Raw genomic sequence first — 22641 nt, 5'->3', positions numbered from 1 at the left:
AAGCAAAGTCGTAAAAGGATGCGGCTTCCCCTTCACTCATCTTGGACCATTCCATCTGCGGGAAGCCAGCTGCTGGGTCATGAGGTAGCCCTGTGGAGAGACCCACATCAAGAATAATAGGGGCCTCTAGCAGCCTCAGAGCCATCTTTCAAGCAGAGCCAGGTAATCTCTCTGATTCCTTACCTGTAAAACTATGAGGTGATTGGATTGGTGTTGGAAGCTGTTGAGTATGGGGGTCTTTTGTTACACAGCAGTAACTGATACAGAAACTTTGAGGTATACGATCAGGGTTATTCCATGCAGTCTGACAAGTATCTCCATGGGAACCAAGAAGGATTTCTATGTGGGTCCCTGGACTCTTATGTGAATGACATACCAGCTGGGGCAAGGCCTCCTTTCCACTCAGTAGACCTGCAGAGGAGAAACAAAACAGCAGAGTCTCTAATGCCAAACACTGTGCCCGCTCCTAGAGGCCACATTTCAGCTTGGTTGCCAAGAAGCTAGGAAAAGGAGACGCTAACCAAGACTGAGGTGAGAGCTAACTCAAGTTATTTCTTTGGCATCTCAGACAAACCAATAACTAGGGGACAGAGTGAAGATGGTGGGGTTCTTATTTGTTTAATTACTTAAAGCCCAAAGGAGATGTGACTAAGGTCAGGATGGAGAGGAACTCAGACCTAGAGAAGAGAGGACCCAGGTCCCAAGACACATAGTAGAAAACAGGAGGCAGTAGAAAATGACAGGGCTGGGAAGGTGGCTCAGTGGTAGAGGGCTTGCCTAGCATGCATGAAGCCCTGGGTTCAATTTCTCAGTACCACATCAACAAAAAAAGCCGGAAGGGGCTCTGTGGCTCAAGTGGTAGAGTGCTAGCCTTGAGCAAAAGAAGCTCAGGGACAGTGCCTTGGCCCGTTGAAGCCCAGCGACTGGCAACAAAAAAGGACTTGAATACAGAAGCATATATTGGAATGAGGTGTTTACATGATAGAACCTGCCTAGGATTTCTGCAACCCATTGGAGCCAGGAGAGAAGAATCACAAAGCAATAAAGGGGCCTGGGCGCTGTCCCTGAGATTCTTTTTCTCCAGGCTAGCGCTCTATCACTTTGAGCCACAGCACCACTTTCTGCTTTTTCTGAGTAGTTTGTTGGAGGTAACAGTTTCATGGACTTTCCTGCCCATTGCTGGCTGGGAACCGTGATCATCAGATCTCAGAATCCTGAGTAGCTAGGATTACAAGCCTGAGCCACCCCCATCCACCCACCCCCCTCCCCCCCCAGGGTCTTTCCTTCCCCTGTAACTATGTAACCAGTCACCTGCTTGGGGCCAGGGGCTGAATAAGTGTCCCAGATGACTGCAACTCCAGGAGCCTCAGACATAGAGAACGCAGTGTGGCACACAGGAATCGGCAAGCTGGAGGGGTATTTAGAAAGGTTAGATTGTGCAGGGACACTGCCTAGGCAAGCACTTGGTTGGTACTGGTGCATTGTGGGAAATTGCTGGAAAGAAGAACTGTCCTCTGTATTTGCTTCTAAAAGAACCTGAGACTCTGACCTTGATCTCTGAGACACGGGACAAATGGTCAGGGGAGGAGAAAGTTTGAGGAAGTGTCTTTGTCCAGTGTCGGCGGCGGCGGCTTCTGCTGCTTCTGCTTCTGCTTCTGCTTCTGCTTCTGCTTCTGCTGCTGCTGCTGCTGCTGCTTCTGCTGCTGCTTCTGCTTCTGCTGCTTCTTCTTCTTCTTCTTCTTCTTCTTCTTCTTCTTCTTCTTCTTCTTCTTCTTCTTCTTCCTCTTCTTCTTCTTCTTCCTCCTCCTCCTCCTCCTCCTCCTCCTCCTCCTCCTCCTCCTCCTCCTCCTCCTCCTCCTCCTCCTCCTCCTCCTCCTCCTCCTCCTCCTCCTCCTCCTCTTCCTCTTCTTCTTCTTCTTCTTCTTCTTCTTCTTCTTCTTCTTCTTCTTCTTCTTCTTCTTCTTCTTCTTCTTCTTCTTCTTCTTCTTCTTCTTCTTTCTTCTTCTTCTTCTTCTGATTCCTCCTCCTCCTCCACCTCTTCCTCCTCCTCCTTCTTCATTATGGGGCTTGAACTCGGCCTGATCACTATCCCTGAGCTCTTCAGCTCAAGGGGAGCACTTTACCACTTAAGCCACAGTACCACATCTGGTCTTCTGGTGGTTTATTAGAGATAGGAGTCTCACAGACATTCCTGCCCAGGCTGGCTTTGGACTGCAATCCTCAGATCTCAGCCTCCTGAGCAGCTAGGATGACAGGTGTGAGCCACCAGCACCTGGCGTGACACCTTGATTCTTGTCACATACATCTGCCCTTATTTAGACAGTTAGGCCTGTTTATGTCTCTCCTGTGGAGTTCCTGGACACATTCTTCCTGTTTAAACTGGACTTGTCTCCTGAAGTGATGCTTCCTATACTGCATGAATATGCTTCTTGTTTCTTTCTGGGGGCAGTGAGAGGGGAAAGCTTTCTTTTCTATGAACGTGCATAGAAAATTTTTGAAAAAGCACCTCCTCTAAGAAGCCTTTCTCAACTGGCTCTTTCCTAGTGATTCTACTGGTGTAATGCCGCTGCAATCTTGGAAGGAAAGAACCCCTTGCAGATTGCACACCCTGGGACCCCTCTTTACCCATCTGATCACCATATGTCTTCTGTCAAACTCTCTCCAGACAGGAAGGACCTAGTCAAGTGCTCTTCTCCTCTCTCTTCACCTCTCCCTCCCCTATTCACCCTATATTCTCTGAATCCTGGGTGCTAGACTGTGCCAGTCAGTTAATTAGCAGCCTGAACTCCATATCAGCCCAGCTTTGACCATATCATCATTTATAGTCCTTCCAAGAAACTCCAGATCATATTAGGAAACCTTCTTGCCACGTAGCAGGAAGTGGGACCTTTGATCCAGAGAGGAGGCCGCCTCTGAGAGGGTGCGGCCCCTAATTGGTAACCTTCACGGATTCCTATAATCAACCATAGAGCTGATACATACCTACATGTCTCCAACTAACCCTACCTGGTTTTCAAGACTCAGCTGAAAAAAATCCTTCCTAGGCAAGATGAGTATTATATCATCATTAGATACTGTGTTATCATTACGGTCTATTCTATTTCTGATGTTGGTATCTCCCTTAAAAACCTAAGGGGAGAAATATTAAAGAACTCTTTCTTTGAAGATGGCAAGAACAGATGCCTAGCATGCTATCTTAAATAGCATGCTGAGCTGGTGCCAGTGGCTCATGCCTGTCATCCTAGCTACTCAAGAGGCTGAGATCTGAGGATCGGGTTCAAAGCCAGACTGGGTGGCAAAAGCCCATGAGACTCTTTCTCCAATAAAACCACCAGAAAACGAAGTGGCGCTTGTGGCTCGAGTGGTAGAGTGCTTGCCTTGAGCTGAAGAGCTGAGAGACAGTGCCCAGGCCCAGAGTTCAAGCCCCACACTTGACCCCCCCCCCAAAAAAGTAGCATGCTGATAGATTAGTTGTCTAGTGTACAGAGGGCCCTGGATTCGATCCTTACTATTGCCTGTCCCTACCCCCACCCCCTAATGTGCTAACATTTTTTGTTTTTGCCCAGTCTGCTAAACTTTAAAGGGCTTGCTTCCTTGGTTTTTGAACACCTTCATCTGTGATGTGAGTGGCTACCTTTTCTAGGGGTGACCAGCCTTCCTAGCCTGCCTGTGACTGAATTTCTTGGATTTGGAACTTTCAATATTAAAACTGGGAATTTCTTTTTTTTTTTTTTTTTTTTTTTTAGGAAACCAGAGTAGTGAGACACAGATTTGTTTTCTGTGCAATCTTCATGGGAAACAATAACTGTGTAACCCATCTGGGTAATTTTACATTCTGTATCTAATGCCTTGTCTAGGTAAAAGATGACAGATAAAAAAGATGAAAGGAGAAGGCAGAGAGGAAAATAAAAAGCAAGAGATAGAAAAGAGAAAGGGAAAACAACTCCTCAGGTATGAAAGAATTAGGTTCCTTTCAACCATGGTGCCCTCTGGATTTATTTTTTTTAATGGTTTTTTTGGTTGCTTTGCTTCAACAGATAGCCAAATACTGTATCCCAGTATCTCAGGCAAGCATCTAAATCTCCTCCGACAACTTTTTGGATTTTTGTCTTCCAAAAATAAGGGCTAAGATAACAGGAAGAAATAAAATCAAGCTTTTGGGACTTTTTTTTTTTTTTTTAACATTTTACACTTCAAATCATCTTTGAGATTTCCCTGAGGGCTCTGGGAAATCTCACGAAGATTTGCTCTTTTATTTTGCAGAGATGCTGAAAATAAGGGCTGTATGAGAATCATTGTCATATCAGAAAAAGATGCTCACTTTTTTTCTAGGTTAAATATGTACAAGTAAGCCATTGTCAAAGTAAATATCTCAGAAACTTTACTTCGTTTTTTTGTTTTTTGTGGGTTTCTTTTGGTTGGTCGTGGGGCTTGAACTCTGGGCTTGGGCACTGTCCCTTATCTCTTCAGCTCAAGGCGAGCACTCTACCACTTGAGTCAAAGCCCCACTTGCGGCCTTCTGAGTGGTTTATTGGACATAAGAGTTTCATGGACTTTCCTGCCAGGGCTGGCTTTGAATAGCAATCCTCAGATCTCAGCCTCCTAAGTATCTAGGATTACAGGTGTGAGCCACCAGCACCCGGCTAAGAAACTTTATAGTTTACCAGAAATTCAGGAAAAACAGCCAGTGCTTTGCTTTCTGCATGTTTTATTTTTTTTTTTTTTTTTTTTTTTTTGTCAGTCGTGGGGCTTGAACTCTGGGCCTGGGCGTTGTCCCTCAGCTCTTCAGCTCAAGGCGAGCGCTCTACCACTTGAGCTACAGCGCCACTTCCAGTTTTCTGGTGGTTTATTGGAGATAGGAGTCTCACGGTCTCTCCTGCCCGGGCTGGCTTTGAACCGCGATCCTCAGATCTCAGCCTCCTGAGTAGCTAGGATTACAGGCGTGAGCCACCAGCGCCCGGCAAGAGAAGCCACATTTTTTTTTTTTTGGTCCGGTTGTGGGGCCTGAACTCTGGGCCTGAGCACTGTCCCTCAGCTCTTCAGCTCAAGGCTAGTGCTCTACCACTTGAGCCACAGCGCCACTTCCGGCTTTTTTCTTTTTGCTTATGTGGTGCTGAGGAATCGAACCCAGTGCCTCAGGCATGCAAGGCAAGCGCTCTACCACTGAGCCAACTTCCCAGCCCCCTTTCTGCATGTTTTAATTTTAAGAAAAAAAATTATCTGGGTGTCTATGGCTCACACCTGTAATCCTAGTTACTCAAGAGGCTGAGATCTGAGGCTTGCAGTTCAAAGCCAACCCAGACAGGAAAGTTCATGAAATGCATTATCTCCAATAAACCATTCCGAAAAAGCCAGAAATAACACTGTGGCTCAAGTGATAGAGTGTTAACTTTGAGCCTTCAACCCCAGGATCAGTATACTATTCTCTCTCTCTCTCTCTCTCTCTCTCTCTCTCTCTCTCTCTCTCTCGCTCGCTCGCTCGCTCGCTCGCTCGCTCGCTCTCTCATAAAATATTCCTGTTGCATTTTCCTGTATTTATCTGAATCTTAGTATTATTTACCTGATGATACTGAACAAAAACAATATATATTTCCATTATTCTTCAAAATGTTGATTGACCACAGGCTCTTATCTTTTTTTTTTCTTTTTTCTTTTTTGTCCTTTATGGGGTTTGAATTCTGGGCCTGGGTGCTCTCCCTCAGCTCTTCAGCTCAAGGCTAACATTCAAGATTCGACTCTTGGCTAGAGTTGTGGGAATGGGAATCTGGTCATTGGTTTTCAAAACTTCCTTTTTTGGTGGAGAAACAGTAGGTTTCATGGAACTCCTATCCACCACCTCCCACTAAAGATAGCTTTGCCCCATTAGTCACAATTTTTTGTCTGACTACAATGGCCCATCTTTCCAGAAAAGTATTCAATAATAGCAATGATACTAGATATCCTTGTTTTTTTTCTTGATTTTACTGCTTTGCCAATAAAGCTGGCTGGTTTTAGACTACTGTGTCATGTTAAGAAGTTAGCCATGATATCTGTTGTACTAAGTTTCTTGTTAACTTAGAATCAGGAATGGATATTCAATATTGTATTATTTGTCTCCTCTGAAACACTAACAATAGCAGAATACATTCAAATGTCCTTATATTCTTGGATACATGGATTCATTGTTCATGATGTGTTTTTAATACATATCCTGATTATATTCATTTAATATATTTACATTTATGTAGGTGAGTGAGCTTAATAATTTTTTCTTTACAGATAATGCTCTGGTTCATCAAATTAATGTTGAACAGGTTTTTTTTTTCTTTTCATAACAGGTGTAAGGGCTAAAAGTGAACATCTTAAGTGGTCACTATTTGAAGTTATATAAATAATTACCCAGGAAAAAACAAGAACAAATTCTTAACCTATTAGAACTGGTAAGAAGGAAGTGGAGGTGAGACTTGAGCAAAAAGATAAGCAAGAACCTGATGCCCTGGGTTCAAGACCAATGTTGGCTGGCACACACACATATACACACAAACTAAAATAATTTAAAAAGAGAATAGAGGGCTGGGAAGGTGGCTCAGTGGTAAGAATGCTTGCCTTGCATGCATGAGGCCCTGGGTTCAATTCCTCAGCACCACATAAGCAGAAAAAGCCGGAAGTGGCACTGTGTCTCAAGTGGTAGAGCGCTAACCTTGAGCTGAAGAGCTCAGGGATGTCGCCCAGACCCAGAGTTCAGGCCCCACGACCAACAAAAAAAAAAAAAAGAGAGAGAGAGAGAGAGAGAGAACAGATGAAAAGAATTCACAAGGTTTTCTAGATATAAGAAGAACCTAGGAAAACCAACAGCACTGTCTTACACCAGCCATAACTTTCTAGAAAATAATAATTTTGAAAACATGAGATTGTTCACAAGAGCAAGCAATCTGCTAAGGATCTTAGAGCTAACAGAAGCAAAATCACACAAGATGTATATGGGGAAACCCTGGTACTTATACCAAAGGACACAAAAGATGAGCAAAAAGAAGAAGATGGCTGAATCCACATTCTTGAATTGGATCATGCAACATTGCAAAGGTTTCTATTCTTCTCTAGTTCCTCTATAAGTGTTATGTACTACGAAATGAAGGTCCCATCAGATGTTTTCTTGGAATAAAGTAAAATTCTCTGAGGGTTATTTGAAGGAATATGTGTCCAAGAATATCTAAGTCCTTATAAAGAACAGTGAAGGGAGGGCTGGGAAGGTGGCTCAGTGGTAGAGTGCTTGCCTTGCATACCAGAGGCCCTGGGTTCGATTCCTCAGTACCACATAAGCAAAACGAAGAAAGCCGGAAGTGGCCCTGTGGCTCAAGTGGTAGAGCACTAGCCTTGAGCTGAAGAGCTGAGGGACAGTGCCCAGGCCCAGAGTTCAGGCCCCACGACCGGACCCCAAAAAAAAAAAGGGCTGGGAAGGTGGCACAGTGGTAGAGCGCTTGCCTTGCATGCATGAGGCCCTGGGTTCGATTCCTCAGCACCACATAAAGCAAAAAAGAAAAAAAGCCGGAAGTGGCGCTGTGGCTCAAGTGGTAGAGTGCTAGCCTTGAGCTGAAGAGCTGAGGGACAGCGCCCAGACCAGAGTTCAGGCCCATGACCAGACCCCCCCCCCAAATAAAGGAAAAGAACAGTGAAGGGCTAGTGACCATTCACCCAGCATATTAAGATACACCACAAAGCCACATTGACAGTCACACTGATTTTGACACAGTTCAGGCAAAGAAACCAGTGGAGCAGAACAGAGACAGACCCTTATGGTTCTCGGGATGCTAAAGGATAGCAGCAGTAGCATCAGACATCATCAGAAAAGAGACAGAGAGAAATCCAGTTCACTAAACAGACAAAAAAATAAAACCAGGCATTTTCTCAATACCCTATACCAAAGTCTTTTAGAAGAAACTATAGACTTTTAGGACTTAAGAAGGAGGGACTGAAAAGTTTAATAGTACAAAGAATAAGGCCAATTTTTTTAAGCCTTTATTATATCTAAACCAAGAAGTACTGTTCAACAGAGGGTATAATTGATCAACCAGGTTAATTTAAATAGAATGGAGAAAAGACTATCACAATATATAAAACCAAGAAGCAAATGCTATTCAGAATATACAAGGAATTCCCACTATAAGACTATAAGACAAAAGCCTAGCAATCCTGATTTTTTTTTAAAAAATGGCTGAGGTAAACTCATAGCACTAGCAATCAAGTAGAAGAGAAAACACAGCATTCTAATGAATACAGGATATGATGTGCAAGCTCATTAGGAGTCGGAGAAATCTGAATTCAGCAATAACTGTCTTAAATAGTTCCCCCTTTGACATCCGATATGGTAAACAGAATTTGACAGTGTGCTTTGGACAGATAGAAAAGTTTCTGGGTTCATATCCATTGTCTTCTTACTAAAGCAGAAACCAACATTGTACTTTGGACAGACAGAAAAGTTTCTGGGTTCAAATCCATTGTCTTCTGACAAGCTGTGTACATACCCTTTGGGAAAACCCCTAACCTCTCTGAACCTCACCTTAATCTTTGATTGCTTGTTTGTAAGTTTTAGCAGAGGAACACCACTACTCCTAAATTCAACTTCTTCTCTTGTCCTCTTCAACTGTATAGCCTCAGGAGGGTTGCACAGTTTGTGCGCAACCCCAGACTGATCAGCTGAGCCAACCCCAGCAATCATGGGGTGATGGGTCCCCCCAATCTCCATCTCTTTTAAGGTGAAAATACGATGTCTACTCTCTCAAAGACTAACTGAAAGAGTTCAGTGTAATAAGCCAGAACAAGCATTCAGCACACTCAACAAAAGATCACGGTTATCATTCTGATCATGGGCCAACGACTTATTGGGAACAAAACACTATGTAATAATAAGTTTTTAAAAAAGTTTGGGATGCATACATCCTTGACAAATGGCGGGAGAGTACATGGACTGATATCTGATCAATCAGCTCAGCGATGCTTTCATTTCATTTGAAGTCCTGGAGAGAAGAATTTGCTGTTTTCTCACAGAATCACCAGTAAGCAAAGTCCTTCTGCCCTGCCATCACCAGAGAATGTTGAAAATGGTATTCTCTATGGCACATGGACCCTTGCTTACTCACATTCCAGACAAGCAGTCTTCTCTGAATCTTCCCCAGCTGCTAGGGACTCCACACTGGTGCTGTCCTTAATACCAAGGAGAGAGACAGTAAATAACTTTAAAAAATAGATTTTTTTTGTCAGTCATGGGGCTTGAGCTTAGGTCCTGGCCGCTGTCCCTGAGCTTTTTTGCTCAAGGCTAGCACTCAACCACTTTGAGCCACAGGTTCACTTCCAGTTTTCTGGTAGTTCGTCGGAGCTAAGAATCTCACAGACTTTCCTAGCTGGGCTGACTTTGAACTGCCAATTCTCAGATCTCAGCCTCATGAGTAGCTGGGATGACAGGCATGAGCCACCAGTGCCCGGCTAATAAATAGATTTTTGCCTGGCGTGGGAGGCAGAGTTACCAATGGCATTCCAAAAAACACCCTCTGGAGAGGAAAGGACAAAGCTCTGAGAAGCCTGGTTTAGATGCCAGCTCACCCGCAGGACAGGTAGGGAAGAGAAGGGATAGCACAAGACTCCTTTCTAGGCCTGAGTGATTTGATCCCTGGGGCTGGGTTTGATGGCTGAGAGCAGAGTTTGTGAGTTCTCTCTTTTCCTCTGTGTTTTCAGAGTGAGTGGAGAAAAGGTGTGGTTTACAAGGTCAGGCTCTCAGGTCTGGCCCTGGTCTCCTGTGCAAGCTGACCCAGCGGACTGAAGGACAGGACTTTGGGTTTACAAGTTGTTGTTGGACATGTGACTTAACGGACCTCCTTGAGCCTTGCTTCTTTGTAAAACAAGAATGCATAAATATAATACCAGGACTTTTCTAAGTCATTGCCTGTCAGAGTGGAGCCCTGTTAGGTGTGAGTTGGAGCTCACCTTCACCAGCCCAGTCAGAAGTGCTGCTTACGTGGTTGAGGGGACCCAAGTTCGTGGCCTATGTGTTGGTATTCTGTGATTTATAGTATTGGGGACCAGGAGGAAATGGCTGTCTTCCTCAGGAACAAGATGGAATGTTCTAGATGGAGCTAGGAGCTGAGTGGGTGCCCCTCCACCTGAGGATGGTGGAGGCCATTGGGACACAAACGTGTCACATCAGAACTTTGTGCTGGGCCTTGTCCACAGAACCACTGAACTTTGCAAGGGGAGGACAAGTTCCTTTGAGTTGTACATATGACCTTTGGCTCTAATATCTTTAGGTTCATAAACTCAGTCCACTGAGCTATAAAAGCAACTCATTTTATCACATTCTCTCCGCAGCCTGCTGTGTGATCCTTCGGCCATATACCCACACCAAACTAGAGGCTATCAGCATGACAAAGGACCAGAATGGAACCTGGGAGATGGAGAGTAATGACAACTTTGAAGGCTACATGAAGGCCTTGGGTAAGGGGTTATAGCACTGGGGAAGGGAAGGGACGGGGCGGGGGGGGGGGTGGCGGGGGGACAGTCTGCCCATGCAAAATCAGAGAAGTCATATACAAATTTTGAGGCTGTTTCTTCACCTGCAAATCATATGTAATAATAAATGAGGCTATGTTTAGAATGTCCTTAGCATAATAGTAGGTCCACAGGAAACAGACTGTCTGCATAGAAAATACACACGCATGCATACACAGACACAAGGTACAACCTGAGGAGATGGTAACACACTCACTCCTTAGCTTTTTGATCACCTTCTCTCTGGTGGCCATTTTTGCACCATAAGTACCCAGTAGAAATGGAGTTACAAACCTGTACGCGGGTGATTGATTGGGAGCATAGTTCAGAACTGATTCTGAACAATATCATACAGAGGGAGGAACCAAACTGCTGGAGCCAGAGCCCAGCACCCACTCTCTGACATCACCTTCCCTTTTTTTAACCTTTCAGAACCTGTTTCTCATCTTTCAAATAGGGAGACTAGCATCAGCCTTGTCCATGTGTCTGGGGGGTGTTGGATGCAGTTGTGGTTTTTCATCGTTGTAAATACCGTAGCAGGTGTTGTTTGTGAGCCTCATGGTATAAGAGGTATGCTATATGAATTAGACTTGTGTCATCAGAAAGCAACTTTGTGGGTTTTGCACCTTTTGCTTAAATAATAAAAAGTCCTCTGGTATAAAATTCAGTTTCTGTACAATCTAAGGCTCTGTGGGATGGGATCTTAGAGCTCATCTTTTCTGCAAGAAGGAGGGGGAAGAAAGCATTCCTAACTCCCCTTTTTCCCCTGGTGGTAGGAGATGATTGTGAAGGGTGCCTGTAGCCATCTCCCAGAAATCCTCTCTTTGTAAGCAGCCTCTTTCTGGACTCCTGCTCACCGGATTACACCATCCGTGTGGGCAAGGGGTTCTCAAGTTGAGAATGTGATGTTCGGATCCCTCCATCAACAAGTTTTGGATTGGCCTTCCTTTGCTCTTAGCATCAGATCCAAACTTACCTTTACAGATCACACATTATGATGTTGTGCTAAGGAGTTATTTGACCACTTTGCACCAGGCTCTCTGCAGTGTAGACACAGGTCACTGGTTATTGAGGATTGAGATGACAATGGATGGATGGATGGATGGATGGATGGATGGATGGATGGATGGATGGATGGATGGATGGATGGATGGATGTCTGGTGACCCAAGGTAAATGTATTTTGCAAAATCTTGATGCCTGCTGGTGCTGACAATAATATTCCACATTATGGCCAAAGTCTTTATGTATAGACTCTGTGGCTCCTGGTTGGATTTTCAAATGCAAAGTACTATGAGTTAGAAAAAGCTAGGTGAGGCCGGGCGCTGGTGGCTCACGCCTGTAATCCTAGCTACTCAGGAGGCTGAGATCTGAGGATCGTGGTTCAAAGCCAGCCCGGGCAGGAGAGACCATGAGACTCCTATCTCCAATAAACCACCAGAAAACCGGAAGTGGCGCTGTAGCTCAAGTGGTAGAGCGCTTGCCTTGAGCTGAAGAGCTGAGGGACAGCGCCCAGGCCCAGAGTTCAAGCTCCACGACTGACCAAAAAAAAAAAGAAAAGAAAAGAAAAAGCTAGGTGACCATGGTAAGTAGAGTCCCTTCCTGTGGCCTTTCTTGCATATATTAGAAGCACTTCATTGATATCCCACAGCCTGAAGTGAGTCCTAGACTAAGGATGGGGAGAGGAAGCAGGGAGGTGTCCCAAGGTGTCTACCTTGCCTTCCATCTCCAGGAGGCGGAGAGAGGAAACAGGATGAGGCAGGTGGGAAGGGAGACAATCTAATTCCTCCATAAATGTAATCTCTGGAAGAGGAAATAATACAGAAAGAAAGAGGGAAAAAAAAAGGTGAAGATTGCTCTTCCACTTCACTTCCCACAATTGCCTGGAAGTGCCCATGATTTGAGAATTAAGAGCCCGCGGTTTGAAGCCCATCGAAGCTACACTTTGAATGGATCTCAGCTTTCCGGTGATGAATGGGTATGCACCTCCGCTCTTTAATTTACAAAGAGCACCTGCCCTGTTAGCCTGCGACTCTAGCTTTTCTCACTCGCATGTTACAAAGCATTTTAATGTTGAGAAGCATACTCGTATTTCACCTTTATGGCTTGCATTGTTCAAAATGCAGTTATGAAAAGTATGCTTTAATAAAGTCACTTTGCTGCTCTTGTAGGGTTTTTTTTTGTCTCTCTTTCTGCAGCAGCTATAAGCCATATATATTATTCAGCAATAGCTTGCCTTTGGACCTTTCCTTTTGAGACAGAAATTCATTTCACCTGGCTATAAATCAGGCTCAGAGGTACCTTTAATCCAGAAAAGCAGATAAAACATATTTGATAACCCCGGTGTTAAAATACTGTATCAGGAAAATAATTTGCTCTACAAAGTTCAGAGGGAAGTGGTTTTGTAATCTCTGTGTATGTATGTGTGTGTGTGTGTGTGTGTGTGTGTGTGCGTGCATGAGTGTGTGTACGTGCTACCACTGCAGCAAACCCTTTAGATTAGAAATATCCAGCCAGGAATCTACCAGAATACTTGGCTCCCTTCTGTGGGGTGGAACAGAGGTGACATGAGTAACCGGCTTGTGCAAATGCTAGAGGGTAGCTGGGAGGCCAAGCCATTTTTCAAAATGAGGAGCAGCAGCAGTGCTTGATTCCATTTGCATAGAGCTCCTAATAAGATTTCCCAAGGCATTGGTTAGAAAGATTGACTAGGGATGGCGGTTCCCGGACAATCCAGTTCTCTCAGCAATGGGCATTTGTAACTATAATCTACTTTTCTAGGCAACTGGGGACAAGCAAGCTTTTTTTTATTAAAGAGCCTACATTATAGATGGCAAAGAAGCTTGATTTGTAAGAAAACCGTTGGACAGCCTGGGTGACTCTGGACCCATCATCTACAGAATATAAATACGTTTCCTTGCTAAGGAACACTTTGGGTCTCAATTTCTCTGGTTTCGTTTAGTAATTGGCCTGGCAGCTCCTCTCTACCTCATCTGATCAACAGATGACCTTTGGTTTTCTTTTCCCACCTCCTAACATGGCTCCCAGCACTTCTGGGACTTTCTCGCACAAGGAGACTTGAACACGAGCTACTTACAGCTCCAGAGAGAGGAAGCTGGCCCCCATCAGGGATATGTCCCACTAGGGTGGATAGAGAGCCCATAAGACAGAGAGAGGTGTAGATCAGTCACCATTCGCATGGCTCCACAGCGTTGGGAGAACCCTGATGTGACCCGCAGTTTTCACTCTGGAGAAAGAGTGATGATCAGATCCCTGTTTATTGGACCTTCACAGACAAAGCCAGATTTAGAGGCCAAGGTTCAGTGAGTATCCCCAAGATCCTTGGGGTTGTTATAAACAGCATTTCATGAGCATTTTTACTGAGCCTTCCTCCTCTTAATCTGATGGGGTGAGCATTCTTCTTCTCATTTTATCATTAGAAAACTTAGCCTCTGAGTTCAAACCCTAGTCCTACCAAAACAAAAGGAAGGGAGGGAGGGAAGAATGGAGGGTGAGATTAGAAAGAAAAAGAATTGAAGAGAAAGAAAGGAAGAGAGAGAGGGAGGGAGACAAGGAGGGAAAAGAAAAAGAGAAGGAGAGAGAAGAAAGGAAAGAAGTGGAGAACAGAGGAGAGGAGAGGATTGGCCCTCTCTGTTGTGAAGAGTTACAAAAATTTTGGCTTTATCCATGCTAAATACTAGTGGCTTTCTAAGAATTTGTCATTTATGTGTGGGTATCTGTGTGTTGGGGGCTTGAACTCAGGACCTAGAAGCAATCCCTGAGTGATTTTGCTCAAGGCCTAGTGCTCTACCACTTTGAGCCACAGCTCTGGTTTTCCAGTAGTTAATTGGAGCCTTACAAACTTTTTTGCCTGAGCTTTGAACCGAGATCCTCAGATCTCAGCGTCCTGAGTAGCTAGGATGACAGGCGTGAGCCACCAGTCCCCAGCAAGAATTTTTTTTAAGTTTTAAATCATGAAATCTTTACAACAAACTCAAAAAGAATCCCTGTGTTGGAATGAACTAAGGCTGCTCTGGTGGAGGTGTGTGTATGCATGTTTCGTGTGTGTGTGTGTGTGTGTGTGTGTGTGTGTGTGTGTGTGTGTGTGTGTGTGTGTGTGTGTGTGTGTGTGTGTGTGTGTGGTGAGCTGGGGCTCAGAGGAAACTTCAACTGCTGTGTCCCCTCCTGTCAGAGTTCCAGAGGACATTCTTGGCTTCCTGGCAACTGACCAAAGTATCTAACCCAATCACCTGTAAGACAACTCTTGCTTCTCATTTAAGCAAGGAAGCATGTTCTGTCCTGATCTGTGACTCAGGTTTGTCCTTGTTAAAGGAATGGATGAGTCTGCCTGAGCAAGTCATAATCTCCCCTCCCCTCACTCCTTTTCTCAACAGATATTGATTTCGCCACCCGCAAGATTGCAGTTCGTCTGTCTCAGACCAAGATCATTGTTCAAGACGGTAACAACTTCAAGACAAAAACCAACAGCACCTTCCGGAACTACGACTTGGATTTCACTATCGGGGTGGAGTTTGATGAACACACAAAGGGCCTGGACAACCGGAACGTCAAGGTACTGCTATGGGCTGGAGGTTTTCACCCATACAGTACATGGTACCCAAGTGGGTTCTGTGGCTTCACTATGAAAACAGACAAATACACACACACAAAATGGCACAGCCAGACACTGATGACTCTCACCTGTCATCCTAGCTACTCAGGAGGCTGACATCTGAGGATCATGGTTTGAAACCAGCTCCAGCAGGAAAGTCTGTGAGACTCTTATCTCCATTTAACCACCCCAAAACCAGAAGTGGTAGAGCGCTAGCTTTGATCGAAAAAGCTGAGACAGCACCAAGGTCCTGAGTTCAAGCCCCACAACCGACAAAAAAAAAAAAAGGACAGAAATAACTGGTATGTTTGGAGCAGGCAGGACTACAGGGGAGCCAGTGGGTCTCTGTGGACTGACAATAGGAACTTAGTGAAAGCTGAAAAGGAAGAACTAAGAAGACATGAATGGACTTCACTACCCTAAGATTTCAGACAGGGACTCATACCACCAGGCTGTTTAGAACACAAAAGGACAAGTTGGAATGACCTTAGCAGAGATGATGGCTGTGTGGCCAGGGGCAGGACAGCTCTCTGGAAAGGGGCAGTCTGTTCAGTTTTCTCTGGCATTGTTGTTTGTGCCCCACCCTCTTTCCTGCTCTGTTTTCAAGAGATGTTGAGAATTCAGATATTTTTATTTTATTATTTTTTGTTGTTGTTGGCTGTGGGGCTTGAACTCAGGACCTGAGCCCTATCCCTAAGCTTTTGCCTCCAAGGCTGGTACTCTACCACTTTGAGCCACAGAGTCACTTCCCGTTTTCTGGTGGTTCACTGGAGATGAGAGTCTGATGGACTTCCTTACCCAGGATGGCTTTGAACCACAATTCTCAGATCTCAGCTTCCTGAATGGCTAGGATTACAGGTGTGAGCCACCAGTGCCCGGCTAGATGTTTTTATATAAAAGATCTCAACTTTCATTTTGTTTTTCTTTTGTCAGTCCTCGAACTTTGGGTCAGGGTGCTGTCCCTGAGCTTCTTTTGCTCAAGGTGAACACTCTACCACTTCAGCTACAGTGCCACTTTCTGGCTTTTTTGAGTAGTTTATTGGAGAGGAAACTCTCAGGGAGTTTCCCACCTGGGCTGGCTTCAAACCATGATCCTCAAATCTCAGCCTCCTGAGTAGTGAGGATCGCAGGTGTGAGTCAAAGCCAGGATGAAGTGTAATATTCAAAGCATCCTTTTTCTCTGATCAACTCAGCCACCAGACCCTCTGCCTCCCAAACAGAGGAAGGACACAGCTAAGTGTTCTGTCCCCATGTATGTGTGCCCTTCATCCCCAGCGAAGGGCCAGCCCTGTGGCATGCCACCCCAAACAGGACTCCCCACCCTGCCCTGGCCTTTCTCCCATCTATCTTTTGGCCTTGTGATAGTTTTCTCTTCCAGAGATTTTACATTGTTAGTAGTTGAATTTGTCATCCTACTCCCCCCCACATAATGATTTATAATACTTTATGAAAGAAAAAGGTCACCAGGTGCTGGTGGCTCACGCCTGTCATCCTAGCTACTCAGGAGGCTGAGATATGAGGATCACGGTTCAAAGCCAGCCAGGGCAGGAAAGTCTATGAGATTCTTAGCTCCAATGAACCACCAGAAAACTGGAAGTGGAGCTGTGGCTCAGAGTGGTAGAACACTAGCTAGAGTTGAGTGTACCTGGGGCATGAGAGACTGAAATCCAGATTCAGGCTCCCAGGATTCTCCCAGACCAGAGTTCTGCCCCGTGGACACACAGGAGCTGGGTGACAGTGTCAGGGAGGGCAGCTGCAGGTTTGGTATGCTCAGCTCTCAAGACCATTTGTTTGCTCTGTCTGGGAATCTGTCGTGGCAGTCTCTGGTCACCTGGGAAGGCGAGACCCTCGTGTGCGTGCAGAAGGGGGAGAAGGAGAACCGAGGCTGGAAGCAGTGGGTTGAGGGAGACAAACTGTACCTGGTAAGTCCTGGGGTCTGCACACCTCCTCCCCCTCCCCCCGTGCGCCCATAAACTCTTGCACTCACCTGGCTGGATGCCATGACAAGAAAAATGGCCCTGCAGTCTCCTTCCCTGAGCCACAGCCAAGTGTGCATGGTCTTAGAGTGAGAAAGCCATTTCCATCTGGCCCAGGGGATTCCAGAAAGAAATCTATATGGCTGTTTCCATGAACGGCTGCAATTAAAAAGCAACTTTAAAATGCTGAGTTAGAAAGCTAGGATCCAAGGCGAAATGCTGGGAACCTGTTAAAGGCTCAGCTGGGGAGAAATGTGAACCCTGGTATTAAGGTGCCCTGGAGAAGGGTAAGACCAGGCCTTCTCTCAATTATGGGAGCCTGATGGGGAGAGGCGTGGTGGTGGGCTTCAAAGGTGGAGAGGCAGGTGGGCAGGGGAACTGCCTCAGGCTGTGTTTCTCCTCCTGAGACATGATCTTCCCAGACCCCCAAATATTTTAGATCGATTTAATTACCAGAACGGAACAGTTGGAACAGTGGCCGATAGCTTTAAATAGTATCTACCTAGACAGCATATATATTTATATATTCTTCCTTCTTCAAGCCAGTTTATAGACCCACATTGAAATAGTGAAAATGTTCTCAGTCCTTCATGCATCCAGCCACTCATTTGTAAAAATGAATGACTCATTCAAGTCTCCATTCATTCATTCATTCATTCATTCACTCACCTGTGGAGTACGGTGGGTACCTGGTTCCAGTGTCCACAGTCAGATGGTCAAGGTGCCCTTTAACCAGCCTTGCTTCACCTGACATCTTCATTTAAGCCTTCTGTGTATTTTCCACTGACATTTTTCCCTAGCTGCTTTGATTTTGATGGAGAAAGAGAAAGAGACTCTTAGCACTTGTGCCACACCTCCACTTTCAGCTTGTTTGAGTCGTTTATTGGAGATAAGAGACTCAGAGTTCCCTGCCTGGGTTGGCTTTGAACCAGCATCCTCAGATCTCAGTCTCCTGAGTAGCTAGGATGACAGGTATGAGACATTGGTATCTGGTCAGATGATGGATTTTTTTTTCTTTTACTTGTGGAGCCATTCCCAATGGAATCTGTGACTAGGACAACAGATTTGTCACAACTGCCAAGAACATGGTGGTCTTCCTCCCATGTGGTTCCCCCTCCTCCTTCAAGGGGTGCCTGGACAGAGCTGGCGGGGTCCCTCTGTGGCCTTCCGCACCCTGTCCTTGCCTAGGTACTCAGCAGCCAGCAGCATCTCAGGTCTTCACCTGCCCAACTCTTCTCCACACCAGCTCCTTCCCTGCATGGTGACTTGGCCACTTTTTATGAATGAAGTGATGTTGCTTTCATCACAGGAGTAGGAGAGTTTAATTTTTCTTTGCATTTTTCCCCACTCTTGTAGTTGTTCAAGCTCAATTTGAGTATCAGAAATCAAATTATGACTCCCTGCGGGGAATACCAGCCTATTAGCCCAGGATGGTGAAGTGTACCCTCTTTATTCCAGCCCTACTACCCACACACCCAGAGGGTGGGACAGTAGGGAGGAGGAAAACTGGGCTCCTTAGCTAGTCACCCACTTTCTGATTTGCAGGAGCTGACCTGTGGTAACCAGACGTGCCGCCAAGTGTTCAAAAAGAAGTGAAGCTATGTAGGGGGCCTGCCAGGCACGGGGAGCTCTCTGCTGGCTTTGGGGAGCAGTGTGGAAACCCTCGTAGCTCCATTAAAGCACACCAATGGGTATATCCAGAATGAGTATGTAACAGAAAGACACATTCTCCCCCTTGGAAACCTGGCATTAAATACAAAACGCACACAAACCAAAATGTACTAGCATGCACTCAAAAGCTTCCGGTCTATTTTCCTTTATTTCCAGAGCTGTTGGGTTTCTTGCATGAGCAGAAGAGACGGCTGTGTATGCGTATGCTTTGTTGTTTGTTCATTGACTGTTTTATTTTGTTCCCTTTAAAAAAATATTATTATTAGTTTGTTAGGTGGTGGTAGGGGACTGTTGTCCCCAAGACTGTTCTCAGACACAACATTCCCCATGGAATCCTGAACCCCCCCCCATTTGAGAGGCGTTCCTTTGAACAGGTGTAGCACATTAGTTCTCTGACATTCTGCATGTTTGCTTGGTTGGTTGGTTGGTTGGTTGTGCTAGGGTTTGGCCCCAGGGCCTTGCCCTCTTTTGACTTGCTTGATAAGCATTTGAGCCACCCTTCCAACCCTGCTTTTGGCTGGTTATTTTAGAGGAGTCTCATGTGCTTTTCTGTCCAGGCTGGCTTCGAATCATGATCCTCTAGCTCTCTAGATCTCCGCAGGCCACACAGACCTGACCTCAGCTCCTCATCATTACCATAGTGCCAGCCAGTCCTGGTCCTTAACCTTCAGCCCTGTACTGTAGAGTGAGTCACGGAGCATGTGTTTGTTCAGCTCTGTGTCCCTTCCCACCTACCATCCATTCAGGGAACCACAGGTGCTGACCGGACCATCAGTTTGTTCTTCACTTCTGTCTTTTTGCTGCCTAACTGGAAATAAGAATCTCTCAGATTTGTCTGTCTCAGCCTCCTGAGTAGCTAGGATTACAGACATGAGCCACCAGAGCCCTTTGTCCAGCTTCAAAACAACAACACAGCAATTTTGAAGCCTTTCAAAATCTTCTAGCCACAAAGTCCTCCCTTAAACCAGAGGGTTCCCTTCCTCTAAGGATAGTTTAGCTTTTCTGTATGTGTTGGAAGGATTGCATTCATTCCTTAAGTGAGCATTCCTTCCTTTGGTGACAGATAACAATGTGACTTTAAATCCTTATCTTCCAAATGGGAAGTTTGCAGTGTATTTTCCCCCACAAATGACCCATGAGTGAATAAATCTGTTCACACAGGGTGTGTGAAAGACTGAGAGCGTATCTATTCATTCTACTGATTATCCTTTGCCAAAGAGGATGCATTTGAACTTGGAGAATGGAAATTTGCAGGCCCAGTTCAAAGCCAGAGCCGATGTTTGGGGCCAGGGTTTCCCTTAGGTGCCTACACTTGCCTCAGCCTATGTCCAAACCAAACCATGGCAGGAATGCTTCACCCCAGCCTGACGGGTCTCACTGGGAGAGCACGGAAGAGGTGACCCTTTGGTACTCGCTGGTACTTGTAATTGGGGTAGTGCAAAAGACTCTCGGATCTTCCAGCCTCCCACGAGACAAGTTGGGGTTAGCCATGAAGTGAGGAAGGGGAAGGGGTGAGGGTTCTTGAAAGCTAAAGAAAGATTTCCATGCAAATCCCAGTTCACAAAAATAGTCAAGAATCTCTGTGTGGCTGGAACACGGGGTTTGGAGCAACCTTGGTTAAAGAGTGGACCACACCTCTCAGCCAGCTGTGTGGTTACAAGGTGGTTACATCCCCTCTCTGAGCTTCCATTTTCCCATCTGTCAAATGAACTTACCTTAGAGGGAATTGTAAGGATTGAATGAGATCTCATTCACACGCGCACACATACACACACATGTATATGCATACACATATACACATGAGCACTCCTCCCCCATCTTACGTATGTATTGGACACACGCAATGCAATTGTGATCCTCTTTGTTGAGACTACACTGTCTCAGTCCTGCAATCCCAGCTACTTTGGGAGATGGAGATCCAGGGTTAGAAGTCTGAGGCCAGCTCTGACCCAAAAGTTCAAGAGAATCCATCTCAACCAATGGTTGGGCACAGTGGCAAACAGCTTCAAGGAAAGGTCAAGTAGAAGGCCAGCCTGGTTACAAGGGGAGACCCTACCTCAAAAATAACCAACACATCTTGGTTCCAGTGGTTTATACCTGTAATCCTAGATACTCAGGGAGGCTGAGATCGGAGGAGCAAAGTTCATAGCCAGCCCAGGCAGGAAAGTCTATGAGATTCTTATCTCCACTGAACTACCAAAAAGAAACAGGAAGTGATGCTGTGGCTCAAGTGGTAAAGTGCTAGCCTTTAGTAAAAGAAGCTCAGGGACAATACCCAGGCCCTGAGTTCAAGCTCCAGGACCAGCACAAAAAGGCGGTGGGGGGGAGGGGGACAGGCAATGAGTCCAGATGTAGAATGTATGCCCAGCAAGCCTAAAGTCCTGGATTCAATTTCCAATCATGCTAAGCTAGCACAAAAACAAACAAAAAAACATATTCCATATTTCCGGAGCTCTAGTTCTGAGATGCAGCCACCTGCAGCTATCCATGAGGCCCTGAATTTCATCTCCAGCAAGGGGGGAGGAGAGAGAGAGAGAATGGAAGAGGAGGTAGGCTACGGAGAGGAGAGAAGGAGGCAGGGATTCATCTACTGCACCTTCCTGCCTTAACCAGGTGATATCTCAGGTCCTTTACATCTATGCCTCAGCTCTCTGAATCCCTAACAAACCTATACAGTAGGATTATCCCTACTTTATCAACGGGGAGTCAGAAAATGTGCCCAGGGTGATAGCTAAGATGTAGTGGCACCAAAGGCACAATAGAGTCTCACTGAGCCCAGGCTCTTGCTGGAAACCCAGGTGAGCCTTCCTTCTGTAGCTGCCCATCAGTCTTCGGGCAAATGGTGAACGTAACCTTTTCCAAATCGTAATCCAAGCCTTAAAGGACCACGAAGTCAATGGAAGGGAATACTTACTGAATTGGAACAGAATAGACTATTTTATTAGCCTAATTGCTTTTAAACTCCTGTGAAGTGTTTAAGAGCTCCATGGAAATGTTTTCTTTTATTAAAGTTCATTGTTTTCATCTTTAAGGGCTCTATTTTAAAACTTAAAACTTCTCCAGAGAGCTGAGCACCCCTGTAGCTCACACTTGTGATCTTTAGCTACTCAGGAGACTGAGGTCTGAGGATCACAGTTCACAGACAGTCCAGGCAGGAAAGTCTGAGACTCTTATCTCCAATTAACCATGAGAAATGAAGCTGTGGCTCAAAGGGTAGGGGTACTAGCCTTGAATGTTAAAAGCTAATGGATAGTGCCCAGGACCTGAGTTCAAGCCCCACGACTGGCAAAAGCAAAAAACAAAACAACAATTAAAAAAAAAAAAACACCTTTTCTCCTCAGGTCTTTGATCTCATTCCAAGCCAACAGCCTCATTGTGGCTGGGCAGGAGTCTCACCCACCTGTTCACTGTGCTTGTGACTCTTTGGGGACTTGTAACTATTGGCTGCTGGTCCTGTAACGCTGGGGTGACCAGCTGAACAAGGCTGAGGGACATATTGTTGCATGCTGGGCCTGCTGTCCTCTGTCCCCTCCTGTCTACATGATAGTTGCCACATCTCAGCCAATGCCTGTTGATGCTTTCTTCATCAACCCATTCATTAAGGAGCATTGATTTATCATCTCCTAAAAGCTAGTCCTAGCAACCTGAAATGGAGGAGATGCCAAGAAAACAAAACAAACAAGCAACCACGCCCCCCCCAAAGTAGGCATGTTCTCTGTCATGACAGATTGTGGAGTGGATTGAAGACTTATGGCAGAAATTATGATCCTCATTATATAAAAGCGAAGGCTCGGGTTCAAAGAACATAATGTCCGAAAGAGACCACCAACCCTCTTCCCCAGCCAGCTGTGCTCTGGATGTGGTT

The 22641-nt window shown here is 45.5% G+C and overlaps 1 protein-coding gene across 1 annotated transcript; it reads left to right on the top strand.

Moving 5' to 3' along the window:
* Positions 1–146: 146 nt before the first annotated feature.
* On the top strand, positions 147–18725 carry Rbp2 (retinol binding protein 2). The gene is made up of 5 exons (XM_070005285.1): positions 147–162; positions 10339–10464; positions 14912–15090; positions 16950–17051; positions 18651–18725. The coding sequence occupies exons 2-5, from the start codon at positions 10392–10394 to the stop codon at positions 18699–18701; spliced, it is 405 nt and encodes a 134-aa protein (XP_069861386.1). The 5' UTR covers positions 147–162; positions 10339–10391; the 3' UTR covers positions 18702–18725.
* Positions 18726–22641: the final 3916 nt, after the last annotated feature.

The sequence above is a fragment of the Dipodomys merriami genome, unplaced genomic scaffold (genome assembly GCF_024711535.1).
Source record: "Dipodomys merriami isolate MVZ:Mamm:240054 unplaced genomic scaffold, mDipMer1.0.p SCAF_68, whole genome shotgun sequence".
Taxonomy (NCBI): domain Eukaryota; kingdom Metazoa; phylum Chordata; class Mammalia; order Rodentia; family Heteromyidae; genus Dipodomys; species Dipodomys merriami.
The sequence above is the reverse complement of the archived record's forward strand: the minus strand, read 5'-3'. Positions and strand labels throughout refer to the sequence as shown.

Excerpts from the sequence above, each read along its gene's own strand:
- Rbp2 (XM_070005285.1), top strand. The coding sequence starts at position 10,392 with ATGACAAAGGACCAGAATGGAACCTGGGAGATGGAGAGTAATGACAAC. Across the intron at positions 10,465-14,911 it reads AGGCTACATGAAGGCCTTGG|ATATTGATTTCGCCACCCGC; the intron begins GTAAGGGGTTAT and ends TTTTCTCAACAG. Across the intron at positions 15,091-16,949 it reads TGGACAACCGGAACGTCAAG|TCTCTGGTCACCTGGGAAGG; the intron begins GTACTGCTATGG and ends CTGTCGTGGCAG.